At 29.8% G+C, this 18,005-nt stretch overlaps 1 protein-coding gene and 1 non-coding gene across 2 annotated transcripts; both read left to right on the forward strand.

Annotated features, from left to right (window-relative positions):
- Positions 1 to 8,687: 8,687 nt before the first annotated feature.
- LOC106763055 (maltose excess protein 1, chloroplastic) lies at positions 8,688 to 13,977 on the forward strand. Its single transcript, XM_014647221.2, has 9 exons — positions 8,688 to 9,117; positions 9,187 to 9,359; positions 9,932 to 10,222; positions 10,391 to 10,480; positions 10,814 to 10,915; positions 11,011 to 11,129; positions 12,549 to 12,611; positions 12,722 to 12,783; positions 13,226 to 13,977. Exons 1-9 carry the CDS (start codon positions 8,721 to 8,723, stop codon positions 13,273 to 13,275), a joined length of 1,347 nt encoding a protein of 448 aa, XP_014502707.1. The 5' UTR covers positions 8,688 to 8,720; the 3' UTR covers positions 13,276 to 13,977.
- Positions 13,978 to 15,210: 1,233 nt separating this feature from the next.
- Positions 15,211 to 15,292, forward strand: TRNAS-UGA. The gene has a single exon. It is a non-coding gene; the product is annotated as a tRNA-Ser (tRNA).
- The last annotated feature ends 2,713 nt before the right edge of the window (positions 15,293 to 18,005 follow it).

Consider the following 18,005-nt stretch of genomic DNA (forward strand, 5'->3'; position numbering starts at 1 on the left):
TGTCTGCCTTGTGCTAAAAAACCTTTTCCTTCTTCTTTTAGAAAATCATAAATTGTTTGTAAAGGGTTTAAACACAAGTGCGGCCATTCTGTCGGCCTTGTGTTGAAAATCTTTTTCTTCCTCATACAAAAAAAACTCCAGACACAACATCATTTTCCAAATGGTTACCAAAAGAACTACGTAACCCTGATTTCCCAGTCCAACTGAGAATACGTAGGAGCAAGGTCAATCCTTGTCGGGCACANAAAACACAAAANNTTNTTTTGTTTTTCTTTANAGTTATATTTTTTAGGGGAAATTAAACATTTTGCAAACCACATCAAATCCGCGTATTTAGTTAAAGGTACTGCGTTAGGGCAGGCGTTGTGGGGGTGCTAACACCTTCCTCACACGTAACCGACTCCCGAACCTAATCTTTGGTTTTCGTGGACCGCGCTTTATCATTTTATGGTTTTTCCGTAGTTTTCTAGAATAAACTATGGTGGCGACTCCAAAACTCTTTTTCAAACTCGTTTTCTTTTTGGATCGTCGTCCTGTCGCGATTCCGGTTGCGACAAATATAAATACATTAGTGATATGTTTTAATAATTAGTTCGTTAAAATTTACCTTTTCATTTTGGTTTTATGAAAATTATTAGTTACATTTTTTAAGTTAAAAATAGTAAGAAATAAATTAAAAAAATGTACAACAATTTTTTTAATATTAAGAAGTATTTTTTTTATTACAAATATATTTTTCAAACATTTGAAATGAATTATTAAGTAAAAAAAATCATGTGGTGTAACTTTTTTTATTAAAAACATTTGAAATAAATATGAATGAAATGGTATTATCTTTCATTATATTATAATAGATAATAAATATTAGTTTAATTTTTACATAATAAATAACAAACAATTGTTTAATAAAATAATTATATACATATGTGATAGCAAAATAAATATAATTATACCATTAGTTTAAAAATAAAATAAATGAATAAAAAGATAAATAAATTCTATGCTATGTCATGTGATATCCCAAAAATTATAAGGTGGATATAATTTATCAGGACGTAGCACTGTAATATGGTAAAGCAGTTTAAGGAAGTACCTAAAGTCATAATATTTATAGTCATTCAAAGGGCTATAAAATTAAAAACTTTAAATACATAAGAAGTCTCTCAAAATAATGGAAAATATCTAAGAGTAATAATATAAACTAGGTGTTGCATATAAGCTACAAAGTTTTTCAAAATATAGAAAGGAGTTTAATAGAAAGAGTCCTAAGAGGTAGTGACTGGATCCTCTGGCTCCAAAGCTTGCTCCAGGGGAACATCCTCTGCCTCTGCTCACATCCAAAGGATTGGATGATCATCGCAAGGAAGAAGGCAAACACATACAACACATACAAATGCAAGGGTAAGATAGGTTGAAAAACATGCAAGATAAATCCAAATTCTAACTAACATATACTTAACAGTATGCATACAAGCAAGCAAATAGACATTCTATCAGATTATACATTAAATGAAATTAACTATCATGTTATACAATCACACACGCAGCATGCAAAGACCATAACACAATACAGACTAAGACCGAACGCATTTTGTTGATACCGATGACCGACCACATGATTTGACCATCCGGACTAGTATGAAATGTCGAGTTCCAGGGGTTTGTGCACTTGTTGTGGCCCTACTGCTTTGCAAAGCCATTGCCGAGAGGTTTCACCCGACCACACACAAGTGTAAGCCCTTTACCGAATAATAGGCCTCCACGTAGCACCTACTACTAGGACCTCCTGCTATTCTCACCACATGACTCATCACTCTCTAATTGAGCATGAATGGTCATTAGAATGTCAGGATAAACCCCATCTGGAACTCCGGCCATTCATACGGTCAATCACAACAACTACAGTGGCACCACCATGTAACCTCCCTTGAGGATTATGGAATTACGTCCATCAATCATACTTTTAAATTTGAAACACAACTCATGATTTTCAACGTTCATACACTTGTACATGATCATACATTGTCATTTGAATCTATGCAGATCATATATAATTCATACATACTCAGACATTACATACTTTCGCAGAAACATCATTTATTAATACAGATTTCTTTATAGCATTTTATTTCCAACACTTAATTAATTTAAAAATATTGGAGACCCTCACCAATGGATCCGGAAGGGCCAAAAACCCCCAGAACGACCTAAAGAACGTCCAAAACGGACGTCTGGAACCCCCAAAACGTCAAAAACATTAAAAACACTCAATCTGCCGCAGAAAATTCGCTCATTGCACACCCTGTGGTGCGCTGTGCGAATTTTTCCTGCCAGTAACCCTTCGCAGAGCGCACAGAGTGCGCTAGGCGATTCTGCATAATCTGCAGCGTGAAATTCTACAGATTTGAGGAACTCACACACCCAAAACTTACTCTAGGCCATTTGGTGAATTTCTAACACTCCAAATTCGAAGTATAGGTTGAATTAAACTTGTCTAAAGGTTCACACACACACTCCTAACATCAATCTCTAGTAATTATGCATCAATTTAGGATCTAAAGTTTCAATTTTAGTTACTAAAAGGTTCAATTTCAGATTTACCATTTGGAAAGTGTTTCAGGCCATTTTGATGCTACTAATAAGTCATATTTGATTTAACTAAGTGACTCTAATTGCCTAGACCAGACCCCAACCTCTAACTTTAAAAATCACTAGTCTAGTTCCCTGAATTTGGACTCTATCATTATAATAACTGAATTGATTTCCCAATAATCTACATAACCTGAAATCACAACTTCCAAACATTCACTCACACACCATCCTATTTTCATACCAGTCCAATTTCATATCATTCAAAATCACATAGTTCACAGTAACTTAAAGCACACATTTAACTATACATATTCATCATTTTAATTCCAACAGTTACCACGGAGAATACACATGCATCAACTTAAAGCCTTTAAACAATATCAACACAATCAAATTAATTTCTACCAACCAAAATTAAACCTAGATTCCCTTACCTTAAATTTCCAGCAGCTAAACTCAAGAGGAAATCCAAAGACATTCTAGAAAAATTGACAACACTTATAAATCCACAAATTAGAGATATAATTAGTCTTTAGGACATGATAGGAGCTAGAATTTGAGAGAAAACGCAGAGATCGTTACATGCAACAAGATGAATTGCATGAACACAACTTAATAGGTATATGGAAAAAGAGAAATAACTCACCAGTAAAAGAACAAAAACAGGATCGGTAAGAATGTCGCCTTTGAAGCCTAGATGGCCTAGGAAGCTTCTGATCAAGAATTTGTTGGTTAGATTTTTGGAATGGAAGGAGAGTATGCTAGTCCAAGAAGAGAGAAACGTGAGAATGATGCAGTGGTCTTTCTGACAGAAAATGAGCTCAAAAATTAAATTTTTGTTATTTTATTGAGACAAACATTCAGCCATTCTTCTGCTGCCCCCTTAACATTTTCTTTTTCTCAGATTTCACATGTCACAACAAAATAAATATAAATAAAAGGTAAATAAAATAAAATAAATGTATAAAAAAATAAATATAAATAAAAAATAAGTTAAAAAATAAAATAAATAGATAAAAAAATAAAATAACTTTCATACAATAACAAAATAAATATAAATAAAAATTTTAAAAATACCAAATAACTAAAAAATGAATTTTAGAACACTTGTCAACAAATAAAATGAATATTAAAATAAATCTTCTGATATTTTTTTATATTACTGTAAAAAGATAGAATAATATTGTTTTCTTCCTTGTATTAATCCTCATTTTATTAGGTAATTTAAACTTTTTATATTAAATTTTATATAATATTTATTTTTGTATTTATATATTTAATATTTTTATTTCTTCTAATTCACTATATTTATTTGATTATAATTTTTTATCTTTATATTTTATTAAAAAAAGAAAATATATATAATTTTAATATTAAAAATATTTATAATAATTTTTTTATTAAAATTTTTAATTTTTAAACTTACTCGATTAATATTTACAACAAAAAAGACAGATAGAGATAAGAGTATAAGTATATTTATTCTACCATGTAAATAAAATTAAACAAAATTTTCATAACTATTAAATTTAAAAATGATAATAAAATTTTACTTTAAAAATAAATAAAAAAATTATCAAACTTCCACAGATATTATGATCACTATTTCTAAATATTTGAAAAAGGCTAATTTACATTGGCTCATAGAATCTTAAACTAGAGTGTTAGATCTCGTTATAGACACTAGAATTTAATCATTTTAGTATGAAAGCTAACGCATGATCAGCTATGGCTACGCATTTTTTTAATCTTCCTCAAAAGTATTTTTTATCTTTATATTAAAAATAATAAATTAAGAGATCAACAAAAAATTATTTAAAATATGAAGACAAGACATACAATTAAAACAAAAATTAGATGATATTTACTTCAAATTTTGATATAATATTTAAAGATCTTCCAATGTTGAAATTTTAGGAGATTAATTAAATTAAATATTTTTTAAAGAATTTGATTAAAATAATAAAAATTTAGAATTTTTTATATTTATAATTTGCTTATTTTATCTTTATATTATCTCTTCCACTTAATTTTGCTGAGTTCTTCTCAACTAAAAATTTAATACATTGTTGACTTAACCAAAGATTGTATGTCATATCAATTATGTATTAAATATGATAGTGATTGATTTTTCTTTGATACTAGAATAAATAATGTTTATTATAGATGCTAGAGTTATTTATCAATGATCAACGTACTCTCATCAAACAAAAAAACTTTGAAAATTAAAATAAAATTAATTCAAATTTAATATATATAAATATATTAAAATTTGTTGACACTGTAATATACATTACGCTAATTTTTTCTATTGTTAACGAATTTTTATCAATAAAAATAATTTTTTCAATTAATCTAATTTTATCAAAAGATTTTATTAATGAATTTTAAAATTTAAACTACTTATAGATATTTTTATTATAAACTTGTTTTATAATTAATTTTGTAGGTAAATTTTGTCAACAATTACAATTTTTATTATCGAATGACTTTTTGTATGATAAATTAAGTAAAAAACTTTCGTAAAGTTTGATGATAATTTTTATTTATTAAAAAGAGATAATAAAAAAAATGAAGTAGAGAAGGTGAGTTGATGTCAAGAGAGACAACAATATCATAATATAAATATAATAAAAATAATTGATGAAGTTGAAGAAAGAAGAAAAATAAAAGGAAGAGAAAGGAAAAAAAAGAAAAGAAAAGAAAAGAACAAAGATTAATAAAAGGAAAAGAGGAAAAAAGAGGAAAAGAAAGAAAAATAAAAGAAGAGTAAGTATAACATGACATATATTGACGCACCTGATGGTAAAATAGTCTCAAAAAAGAGTAAATTTTTATAGTTTTTTAAAAATAAAAAAGTAAAAAATAAAAAGATTAATGTAAAATAAATATAAAGATTATGTATATCAAAATATTTTTTTTTTATAAAAGAAAGAAGAGAAACAATAAAAAATGAGCCAAAAATCATTTAACATGGGCGTTAACATGACAACAAGGAGAGGAAAAGAAAAAAAGAATGGAAAAGAAGAGAGAAAAAAAGAAGAAACCAATTATAATTTTTATAGCAAACACTTTATTTGAAATAAAGTTTTAATCATGAATAATTCATTAACAAATTCAAATTACTTTGGATAATATACGATTTTTTTATAATAATAATAATAATAATAAATAGAATAAAAATAATTCTAAGTTAACTATATTAATTTGAAATTTAATTATTCATATTACTATTAAAAGTTTAGTTAATTCATTAAATACTCAGTTTACTAACACGATTAATTATATATTTAATTTTAATATAAGAAGAAGGAAACAACAATCTTATTAAAATGATTATAATTTTATTTGAATTTCATTAATGATTAAATATGTATTTAATGTTTAAAAATTATCATGTAATTTATTTTTACAAAGTCAAATATATTAAATTTAATTTTTCATTTAATAAATATACATAACAACTATTAAATACTAAATATGTCATATTAAATTTTTATATTAAGATTGTAATTTTTATTATAGTAAAAATAAAATACGACAATATTTACGTAATGAACCGATTTTTTACTCAAGTAAATACAAATTATAAATAGTATATAATGTATAATAAAACCGATTGTTTTCAAATTAATTATTTAAAAAGGTATATGTAAGATAATTTTGAACTGTCTAACATACCTTTTAATATATCCCATCAACATTAAAACTATACAAAAGTTAAACACAAGCATTTCGTATCAAAATTTTCTACTTCGTCGTTCTATCTCTCCATTTTGCTTAATTAATTTGATTAAAATTAATTTGATTTGCTTAATGTTTTTTTTTTTTAAATCAGGGATGAACACTTGTGCCTATGAACAAAAGATGTCTCCGAAAAGAAAATTAGGCTTGGCAGTTGTACCAAATTAAATTAGGTCAAACTTTAATCGGAAAAATGCATCTCCTAATTAGGACATGATTATGTCTATAAACTAGAAAAACAAAATCTCAAAATTTATGATATTTTTTTTAGATTTTAAAAAAAAAATATTGAAAGTATATAATAACTGAAGTTGCAACAAAAAAAGGAATTTAGTAAATGAGATTCTATCGTATTTTAAAGGTTAAATATGTTTTTAGTCCCTATATTTTGGAGCGATTTTGATTTTAGTCCCTCTTTCAAACTAAGGTACAATTTAGTCCTTCAATTTTAGAAAACTCTGGTTTTAGTCATTTTTATCAAAGTTTTTTAACTTTATTTGTTGTTTCATTATAGCATTTGGATTGTTTACACTGTTTGACACATTTTTGCTTCAATATTAACTGAGAAACGTTTTTGAAACAGGAAATAAAGTTAAAAAAATTTGATAAAAAAGACTAAAACCAGAGTTTTATAAAGTTGAAAGACTAAATTGTACCTTACTTTGAAAGAGGGACTAAAATCGTAGTACAGGAACTAAAACATATTTAACCCATATTTTAATATTACTCTCTAAAAATAATAAAAACTTAAATGGGTCTCAAAATTTTTTAGGAGTTTGGTTTAAGTCCATAAAATTTTGTCTATCCTTATCTCTGGTTTGGAAACCTAAAAGAAATACTAAAAAGTTTCCAAAATTTACTTCAGATTTTCTTAGTTTCAACAATTGATATGATGACAAAATACAAATAACTAATTTGTTCACAAATATTTTGTTATTTTTAATTCGAAATAAAGATATAGTGTTGAAAAGGTAAATTAAAAAATATCAATTATTTATTTGTATTTTGTAATACTTTATAAAAAAGGTTCGCGAGACTTTACAAAATTCATATAAAATGACACTAAACTCGTTTCTTATATGAATTTTAATATAAAACTTACTAGAAAATCTTATAATTTTTTTATAGTATTTAATGTTGATTGATTACTAATTTTTTAGACTTTTTTTTTTCATTAATTATGAAGAATCTTAACAATAAGTTTTAGTTTGATGGACCAAAAATGACTTAAAAAAATAAGTTATTTGTATTTTTAAATTTTTTTTTTAATAAACTTATTTATATCATCTATAGGAGATTTACCTCCTTGATATCCATCTATTTTCCAATTGTATCTTTTAAATATTTTTTTTAAAATTAAATAATTGATATCTTTTAAATGACATGGGTGTTAATACAAGGAATGTTACCTAGTTTGCTTGGGAACTAGTCTTTACTTTCATACTTTGCTAAGAAAAGAGAAAAGGAAGAGATTTAAGTGATGACATCCCATAAAATTGTCTGAAAACGATTTCTCTTTAACTGAGTATGTAAAATTAACATGTTTTTTTAAAATATTTGTTTCCCCTAAACGATAAAATAAAATATATACATATAAAATGATAAAAAAAAAATATTTTTAAAATTATACTTTTGACTCGACAAAAATTGATATCAGTAGAGAAATTTTGATTATTTTTTTTAAATAAGATTATTTTAGAAAATATTGATCTTATTAATATTATTTTATTTTAAAATAATATCAAATGAATATGAGATTTAAAAAATGATAAAAGAAACTTGTCAAAAAGCAAATTTTGACATGATAATTATTATTTTTTTAAAAATTATAAGTTCGAGATTTAATTTATAACGAAAATTTTAATTATGAAACAAGCATAACATTTAACATAATAATTGATAATTTTGAAATTTATAATTATTAAGCAAGTTGAAGACAAGATAAAAATTTATAAAATACAAAAAATTTAATTATGATGCAAATCCAAAATTTGACATGTAAATTAATAATCTTCTAATTTGATTATAAAACTTTGTAATTTTTAATTTTGCAGTAAATAAAGTGTAAAAATGTAATCTGTAATTTAAAACATGAAACATTGAAAAAACAAAACAAAAGTATAGAGTAAGTACATAACGGTGTAAACATAAATAAAAAGTTCAAAAAGATAAACTGTAATGGTTCAAGTCCAGCCCATATAGCCTAAATGTAGAGGGATGTGAAGATAGCAGAAAGGAAGGTTAAAAAAAAAGAAATATCTTAACTCTTTTTATTTTATATATTTATTATTATTATTATTATTATTATTATTTATACTTATTATTTATCTTATTTACTTTACATTCAGAAAACATTTTTGAAAAAACCTTAGCCTCTCTCCACTATGCCAGCGTCGGGCAACCTGTTCCCAAGTTCACTGGCCACACCGTCGCCGGCGACTACTGCCGGCGTCGTACCGCATCGTTGCCGAATTTCGCTGCTCGCGCCGCGCCGTTCGTCCGTCGCTGTTTGGTTGGATCACCACCGCGTCGCTTCACTTCCTTCACGGCCACCGTCATCCGCTCTGTTCAGGTCGAGCACCACCGCACTGCTTCACTCAACCACCACATTTGTTCCGTTCGGTTCAAGGCCACCTTGCTCTGTTTGTCTTCGTTCGCGACCACCGTGCCCTATTCTCTCCGTGGAGCAGCGCCTCTGGCACGATCCCCTATATCAGGCGCGATTCAAGTGTCCCTCTATTCGCTACTTTTCCAAGGACAGCCGCCGACGCTCCGAACAAGGTACCTCTTCCAGTGCGTACTCCATTGTTGCTTTTATTCTCGTTGATTAACTCTGAGCACTGTTCGAAGGGATCAGTTGCTTTGGCAGAAGCCAAAGCTACCAGCAATGGGATTCGCTCACATCGAAATTCTCGGCCGCCGCCAATATTCCGTTTCTGTTACTGCAAATGCCGCAAATCATACTCAATGCTCGAAACCTTTTATCCGGAAACAAAACCGCTCTCTCTGCTATCCCCTGGCTGGTAAACCATTGCTCGGACTTTTGGAGTTTTGAGATCTCAAAGAAAATGTGTGATGCTGATTTGCGTGTATTTTGTTGAATTATACGAATGCATGTGATTTTCAAGAGAAATTGTCTTTATGTGGCAATTACAGTGACGAGAAGGAAAGGGGACTAACCTATAAAATTGACAAACAGAAAAGTTAACTGAAACTTAAACTTATTTTAAACAAGTCCTTGAATTCAATCTGTCTAATATACTAATCCTAAATTAATTAAGATGTGAATACTAACACATGCATACGCGCATGTATATGATTTTGTATGTGTTTTTGTGTATGGATCAAAACTATATAGCTCGTGTTGATGTTTTTTGACTTTGATAGATGAAACAATTGAAAATTTAATAACCTTATTTGAAATTTACTTGGTTTTAGAAGGACCAATGTAACAGTGCCATACATTATTAGAGGCCAAAATGACGGTTTATTTTGTATTTTTATTTTCAAAAGTGAAAACTGAATCTTGTTTAATTGCCTTTCTAAAAATTGTGCTATGACCTGAAGTGGTTAAATGACATGGGTGTTAATGCAGGGAATGTTAACTAGTCTGCTTGGGAATCTGTCTCTACTTTCATACTTTGCCAAGAAAAGAGAAAAGGAGGCGATTGTAGTTCAGACATTGGGTGTGGTTTCAACATATGTTGTCCTTGTTCAGCTGGCACTGGCTGAAACCATGCCTTTGCCTTACTTTTTGGCTACTTCAGTTGTTGTGATGTCTGGTCTTGTTCTGAATTTCTTGAACTACTTTGGTTTACTAAACGATGGACTCTGGCGCTTTTGGGAAGATTTCATTACAATTGGGGGCCTTTCAGTGCTTCCCCAAGTAATAGTTCTTTCCTTCTCTCACCCTAATTACAACATCATATTAATTTATAATGATATTGTCAAGTACACGTGCCAATTCACATAATATCTTTTCATGCAAATCAATGCATTATTCTATAACTTTTACTACTTATCTTACACTTCCTAATTTCTAATCTGAATGCAGATAATGTGGTCTACATTTGTTCCCTATTTACCTAACAGCATCTTACCTGGGGCAGCTGCCTTTGTGATTGCTATCTTGGCTGTTACATTGGTAATCTTCTTATTCCCTTTGAATTAATTTTGATTATGGATTAGTGCTAAATCCAGGTTTCGTACCATACCAATGCTTGTGCTCATGCCATCACACCCTTATCAGTGCAACACAAAACTCCATTGATATTTCACCTTACTTATTTCACGAACCCATGATATTAAAGGTAATGCCAAAATGGGATTTTCTAGTTGATGTGATCAAATGGCATGATATTTGTTTACTGAAAGTAGGAAATTTGAATTTGGGATCTTTCTAGATTGAAACCTGTGGAATTGTAAATAGGCTTTCAGTGTCGTTGTCATTCTAAACGCTCTGCTCTACAATTTGCAGGCCAGAACTGGAAAACTTTCCGAGAAAGGTGTTAAATTCGTTGGAGGAATATCTGGATGGACAGCTACACTACTCTTCATGTGGATGCCAGTTTCTCAATTGGTAAACTTTATATTTTAGAATCTTAATTGCATCAAGCTGTGTAATTCAAGTTTTTATCTCCATTATTTTCTATTAACATTTTTATTCTGCCACAGTGGACAAATTATCTCAATCCCGAGAACATCAAAGGCTTGTCAGCTTTTTCGATGTTGCTTGCCATGCTTGGAAATGGGCTTATGCTTCCACGTGCTCTCTTGATTCGTGATTTTATGTGGTAATTATCTTTCTTTGGTTGATTCTTATACTTTATTAATCACAAATTATGGTAATGCCATATTTGCTTCAAGACATGGTATCCAAAAGCGGTGTTATGGTCTAACCCTTCACTCAAGCAAACCTTCACAATACCCAAAGGTTACTGCCTTTTATAACCTGAAAGGAAATTGCCCAAGAAATTTTTGTGTACTTCTCCCTACATCTTGAAGCACTATCAAGTATTTTTAAAACAATTGAGAATTATTCTGCAAATTAGTTGACAGCTATTTCAACACTATGAATTATTATATGAATCACGTAGCAATACTTATCAACAAAAACTCTTTAGTCAAAGGTAATTTTTTTTGTAGAATCGGATGAGAGTAAAGTGTACAAATTACTACATTACTGAGATTGTTTTGTCAGTAATGATGTGATGACTTGGGTCCAAATCCGGACTTCATTCAAGGACCTATCACTCGAAGCATGGTCAAGAAACTCCAAGAAGGACATGAAGGTGCATCAAAAGAGGAAGAAGTGAGCAAATTCTCACTTTGGAGAGGCTGGCCTCGCCCAGTGCAGCAGGAAGCTTGCCCAGTGAGCTTGCGCCCCCAGCGCTAGCCCTAGCTCGCTCAGTGCTGGCAGCCATTATGCACCCACACGTTCTAGATTTCTTTTCACGTGATCCATGCATGTAAAACGTGGCTGCTACGTGTCAATTGATCCTTGAGAGGTGCCTGATCATCAGGCTAGTAGTTAGGCACAATTGGGAGACTTGGATCATTCTATAAATTCACCTCTCCCACCCCATTGAATCTACTTTGAGTTTTATGTAATGAATTGCTGTTGAGATGACTCCAGCTTCATTATGCTCATTGTCACCGGCCACAGAGAGACCTCAGCCTCCTCTAACCACCCTTCCTTAGTTAGGAATTCTAGCTACACACCGAGACACTCCATGCGCACAAACCTCTTTCACCGAGCCTCCTCCTTCCATCTTCAATTCTGTTTGTGCTTCATCCGCTGCCTCCTTTCAAGTTTCTATTTGTTCACGTTTCCTCATAGCTTCTAATCCATCCTTGGAGTAGAGCTATTTTCTTTAGCCACTGAACATCGCTTTACCTCTATCTCATAATAAGATTTCCCCTGCGTCAGTTTACTCATGCTCTTTTAAGGTTCATTTCCAGTTCTGTGCATGGATTAGCCTGGAGCCTTTTCCATCATCATGGGTGGTGAATTGTGATTCAACTTAAATGCTACTTTTATGTTGAACATTACTTTTATTTGCTTGCCTCCAATGATAACCACTTCAACAAAAACTTTTATTGCATGTCACTCATATACTCAACTTTTCCATTTTAATTGCCGTGTTTTTTGTAATCTTGTTCAGTTGCTTCTGCATGTGTTTAACTCTGAATTTAATTAACTGTGATGATAGGTTCACTGGTTCAGCGTGGGCTACCCTTTTTTATGGATATGGGAATATTGCATGCCTATATTTGTAAGTTTTATGTCTAGTATGCTTATGCATTTTTCTTTCTCTCTTTTCTTTCTTGTGTTCTTTCAAGGAAAACATAGAATCAACTGTAACTAATATTGCGCCTTTTCCAGTTTAAAAATTATTAGCAAGGAATTCTTCTTAGCAGCAACGGCTGGTCTGGTTTCGTGGATAGGTTCCTCTCTTAACCTTATAGGACTCATAATGACTGTCATTTATATATATCTGTTAAGTCATATTTCAGTCATGGCCACTGTACATTATTCCTATTTCTCCAATTTATGTAACGATGATTTACCATTACTGCTGATATGAATTAGTCATTCGAGTGTCATGTCTTGAGCGACTTTATCGCTAATTTTATTGGTTTATAACTGGTATTCTCTAGGCATGGTTAAGTACTTTTATTATAAAAAATAATTACGGATTGCTGTTTGATTGTCATAAACAGCCCATTTTTAGAATAGTTATATATCTTTTGTCTTTATAAATCATAATCAACAAGGGTGTTATAACTCTTGTATAGAACTGTAGTTTATAAAATAAATAAAAATTGCACGACTTTCTTTTTCCCTGTTTATTTTAGCAAATCTAATTTCGTTTTCTCTTTGTAACAGGAACGACGTTCTGGATAGATAGATTAGTTCATGGTGGCTTCCATACGTGATTTGATTTGTGGATCTTGAAGTTGTAGCCGGCTATGATACACTGAAGCTTTTCGTCTCGTCACTGCAACTAATATGTAACTAATATGTAACAGTGCTAGAGTAGAAAGAATTTATAGGGAACTGTTGTATTAATAAGAGAACAAGGTCTGAAATGACAATAAAAAATACTGTGACAGCAACAAAAGAAACAGCATGATATTGTAAAAACAGAGCACTGAAATAATGGCTGCAATGGTCATCATAATCATTGGAACGTCTCACAACAAAAGAAACAGAGCAATGATATTGTAAAAACAGAGCACTGAAATAATGGCTGCAATGGTCATCATAATCATTGGAATGTCATTTGGGGAGAGAGTCATTCCCGAAAAGGAATTTCCAGAAAGAAGGGTTAGGTCAAGAAAAGGGGATAGAGAGAATGTTAGGGAAAAGGAGTGCAGAGAGGAGAATCGTACCACACAATTCTTCAACACGTGTTACAATACTCCCCTCAAACTTTAACAACAATTTTGTCCTCAGAGTTGAAATTTGGGTAGGATTGTTATATGTCTTCTAAATCTTCCATAAGTTGTCAGCTGCATTTGAAGGAATCTAATTGCATCAGCTCAACTTTCTTCCCATTTCTGACAATTGTTTGTGAGTCTAAGGAGTTCATCGGTTCTACTAGAGGTCTAAATTCACTTGTAGTAAGGGGCAACAGTAGGTCATGCTGCTGATTTCCATGAAATTTTTTTAATAAGGAAATATGGAAAACTAGGAGTATCTTTGCTGAATCAGGAAACAGCAGTTTGAAAGTCCAATATTTGCAATGACTTAAAAAGATCAAAATATCTCAAACTTAACACCACATCTTTCTACTAGATCCTCCTAAAGTCTTTCAAGCTTTAGAAGGTCCTGAATTATATTGGCAGAGGAATGAGCAAATGATTTATTAGACAATAAAAGCAAAATAGTAAAATTATACGCATTAATCAGAAAAGAAAACAAAAAAAACTGTATGTTGGCATATATTTACAACCTCAAGTATTAAAATCACCTAAATTATACAATCTCCTGATTGATTCACTACGATTAATTTAATATTTGCTAACTTGTGATGATGTTTTCCATTCCAGATGCTTCTGAATAACGTTTTAGATTAATACAATATACTCTTTTTCCTTTCTGAATAGTTCTCAACTATAAGAATGTCTAACCAACCAGTAAGAAGAATCTCGAAGAGCATCCCAACCAAACAACAACATAAAAACTTCCTACCCTCTCTGCCCATAACTACGAAAAAAAGTGGAAGATAATGTCAAGTAAATATGAGATATTTCTCCTTTATATACACAGTTCTAGAAAAATGTAAAAATCCCATGAGGTGGAAAATTCAAATTTAGGAGTTTCCATTTTAAGCATACAGTAGGATAAATAGGAAGAAAATTTGAAGCAGCCAACTAATAGTAATTATATTTAAATGGTATCTTTTGAAGCATAAAACAACGTGATGTTGCACATAGTGCTGGAAATGACAAGCCAGATAAATGATGCTTGTGTCATATGAAGAATGACAAATATTGATTCACAAAATCTAAAGATGAGCATAGACTTTGTGAAGATGTTTATACTGATTATTAGCTGACTCAGGAGCATGTCAACAATTAAGGACATTAAGTGCATGGATGATTCTACAAAATGTGGCCCTAAAATACTGATTATTATTCCATTTTGCTTAAGAAGATGATTCAGTGTAGTGTAGTTTATAAAATATAAAGAACTATTGTTGATTCATATGTGTAATCTAACTAATAATATTGCGTACTAATTATAAACACATTCTTTAATTTTTAAGATCACTTTTCTCTGCATTTAAAAATAGATTCTCAATGTGTTAGACTAACTTTTGACAATTTATAACCATATTAAAAAAGATAAATAAAATATGCTATACGGTCGATATGTCCGAGTGGTTAAGGAGACAGACTTGAAATCTGTTGGGCTTCGCCCGCGCAGGTTCGAACCCTGCTGTCGACGTTGTTTGTTTTATTTAAAAAATAAGACACAAAACTTTATTAAAATTGAGGTGTTTTATTACATTCAATGAATATCAACTTTTATTAATTTTTTAAAATATTTAGATTTTCATTCTATTTAATTGTATTTTATCTTTTATATTTTATATTTGACAAAATGACACCTTACATTAGATGTAAAAATATTTGACACTTTTTTTTCTAGTTAGTAACAAATATGGTTCTNCAATTACTGTAAAATAATCAACCCTGATTGTATTTTTCAAATAACACATGTTTCTCGAACACGGTTTTGAAAAATAGAGACATACTCTGGTACATGCTTAGAGAAAGACAAACATTAGAGTAAAAATGTTGATGATATTTTTATATTGGTTTCGGTAGCTAGTGATCAATGCAAAAGGATTTTGTAATCTACCACCTTGGTTTGTAAAACAATTGTGAAAAGTCCTAATCCAATACAATAATAAATTAAAAATTACTATCTCATTACTATCTCATGTTGTTTGATAATTGATAATTGTCTTCGGTTAGTTTCATTTACTTTTTTTAGTTTATATACACTGTTGTGTTCATTATTTTTTAATGAGAAATTACCTTACTTTTTCAACTCTCTCTGCATAATTCCTTTCATACTCCATATCGGACTAACAATGATATCAGATTAACAAGTCATGAACCTGGTGAAGAATTTGTAAAAGGTCGTTTCAAGAAGAAAAATCCTGTGGAATTGCGATGGCTGGAATGATTCACAACAACTTGCCAATGTTTGATGACAAAGGCTATGACGATTGGTGTGTTAAGATAAACGTGATTTTGGATTTTCAAGAAGTGGATGAAATTGTCAAAAAAGGTGTCAAAGAACCTTCAAAGGGTGATTCAGAAGAAGTGAAGAAACTATACAAAAAGAATAAGAGACTGGACTGCAAAACATGAATGTTGTTGCACTAATGTGTATCTGAGGCAATTTTCCAAAAAGTATCGAAGGCTGCCACTACAGAGGAAGTGTGGGATATATTACAAGAGCGCTATGACAACTTTGGAAGGTCAAGAAGACCAAGTTGCAATCTCTACAAAGACAATATGAACTCCTAAGCATAGAAGAGCAAGAAACGGTGGTGGAGTACGTTGCAAGAATTCAAGCTGTGATGAATACGATGAGAGCTTGTAAGAAGACAGTAAAAGACAAGAAGATTGTTGAGAAGATACCGAGAACATTAACTCCAAAATATAACCACATAGTCGTGGCCATAGAAGAATGCAAATATCTTGAGACCATGAGGATGAAAGAATTGTAGAATTCTCTAGAAACGCATAAGGAGAGATTGTTTGAAAGAAGGAATGTGGAAATATGCATTCTATCTAAATTCAAAGTTACATATGCTATTTCCATAATTTTTTTTTATGTTAGATATTTGATTTACTACTACTTAAACCATTACAATAACATATCAAAATTTTGGTAACATTTTATTTTTAAAATGTAAACGTGTTTATTATTTTTGGTATTTAGTTTCAAAACAATCACAAGTTGTTAGTAAAATATAACTAAAATCTTCAATTTGGCATTCCCGAACTTCTATCTTTCCTACAGGCATGGACATCAAACTGGAATGAGACATTCTTTTTTGTCGACATTCTTTTCCATTCCATCTCTCTTCCTTGAGGTGTGGGACCATTGGCCTAGTCTTTTACTAACCCCCGGAGGGTTACAAGAATTCTCTTTCTTATATTAAAGAGCTTATTAAGACAAAGTTATTACCTATATTATTTTTTTAGGATAATGATACTTAGACAACATTTTTTTGACAATATTTGAATATCATCTACGTGTCATTCTGTGATTAGTCCATGATGGTATTAATGATTAATATTATTGATTGTAAAGTAATTTTGGACCAATCACAGAATGATACGTCAATGATATTCAAATATTGTAAAAAAAAATGTTGTCTAAGTATCATTATCCTATTTTTTATTGTCTATAAATATTTATTCTCATAATTGATGAATATACTTTTCTTTTTTTCAAATAATTAACCATTGCGATGATACATTTATTTATATAATGAAAAATCTTAACCAATAATTTTAAAAAATCTAAAATAATATACTTAAACTCATATATTATATATTTAATAATCGTTACTAATAAAACAAAAATAAATAATTGAATTACTGCCTTCCTGATTATAAATGAAAAAAAAATGAATTTGAGTTATTTCTATTTTTATATATAGATTTTTTTATCACTTTTAAAATATAAATTTATTATTTTATACTTTGTAAATATAATTATTTTAAAAAATATATAAAACTAAATAATAAACTATCAAAATATAATTAAGGGTTAAATATGTTTTTAGTCCCTATACTTCCGGGCGATTTTAGTTTTAATCTCTCTTTCAAACTAAGATACAATTTAGTTTTCTAAAATTGAAGGACTAAATTGTACCTTAGTTTGAAAAAGGGACTAAAACCAAAATCGTCCCAAAATACAGGGACTAAACCCTATAATTAATTATGATAGTCACTATTAAAATCAGGTTAAGAAAAAATACATTACAATTAAAAATTTTCTTTGATGTCCATAAAATTTTATTATAGAAAAGAATCATGAGATAAAAAATATAAAATTAATAATTTAGTATTAATTGAGACAAGTAAGAAATACAAATAAAAATAATAAATTTATGTTTATGAGAAAGAGAAAA

The sequence above is a fragment of the Vigna radiata genome, chromosome 6 (assembly GCF_000741045.1).
Source record: "Vigna radiata var. radiata cultivar VC1973A chromosome 6, Vradiata_ver6, whole genome shotgun sequence".
Lineage (NCBI taxonomy): Eukaryota > Viridiplantae > Streptophyta > Magnoliopsida > Fabales > Fabaceae > Vigna > Vigna radiata.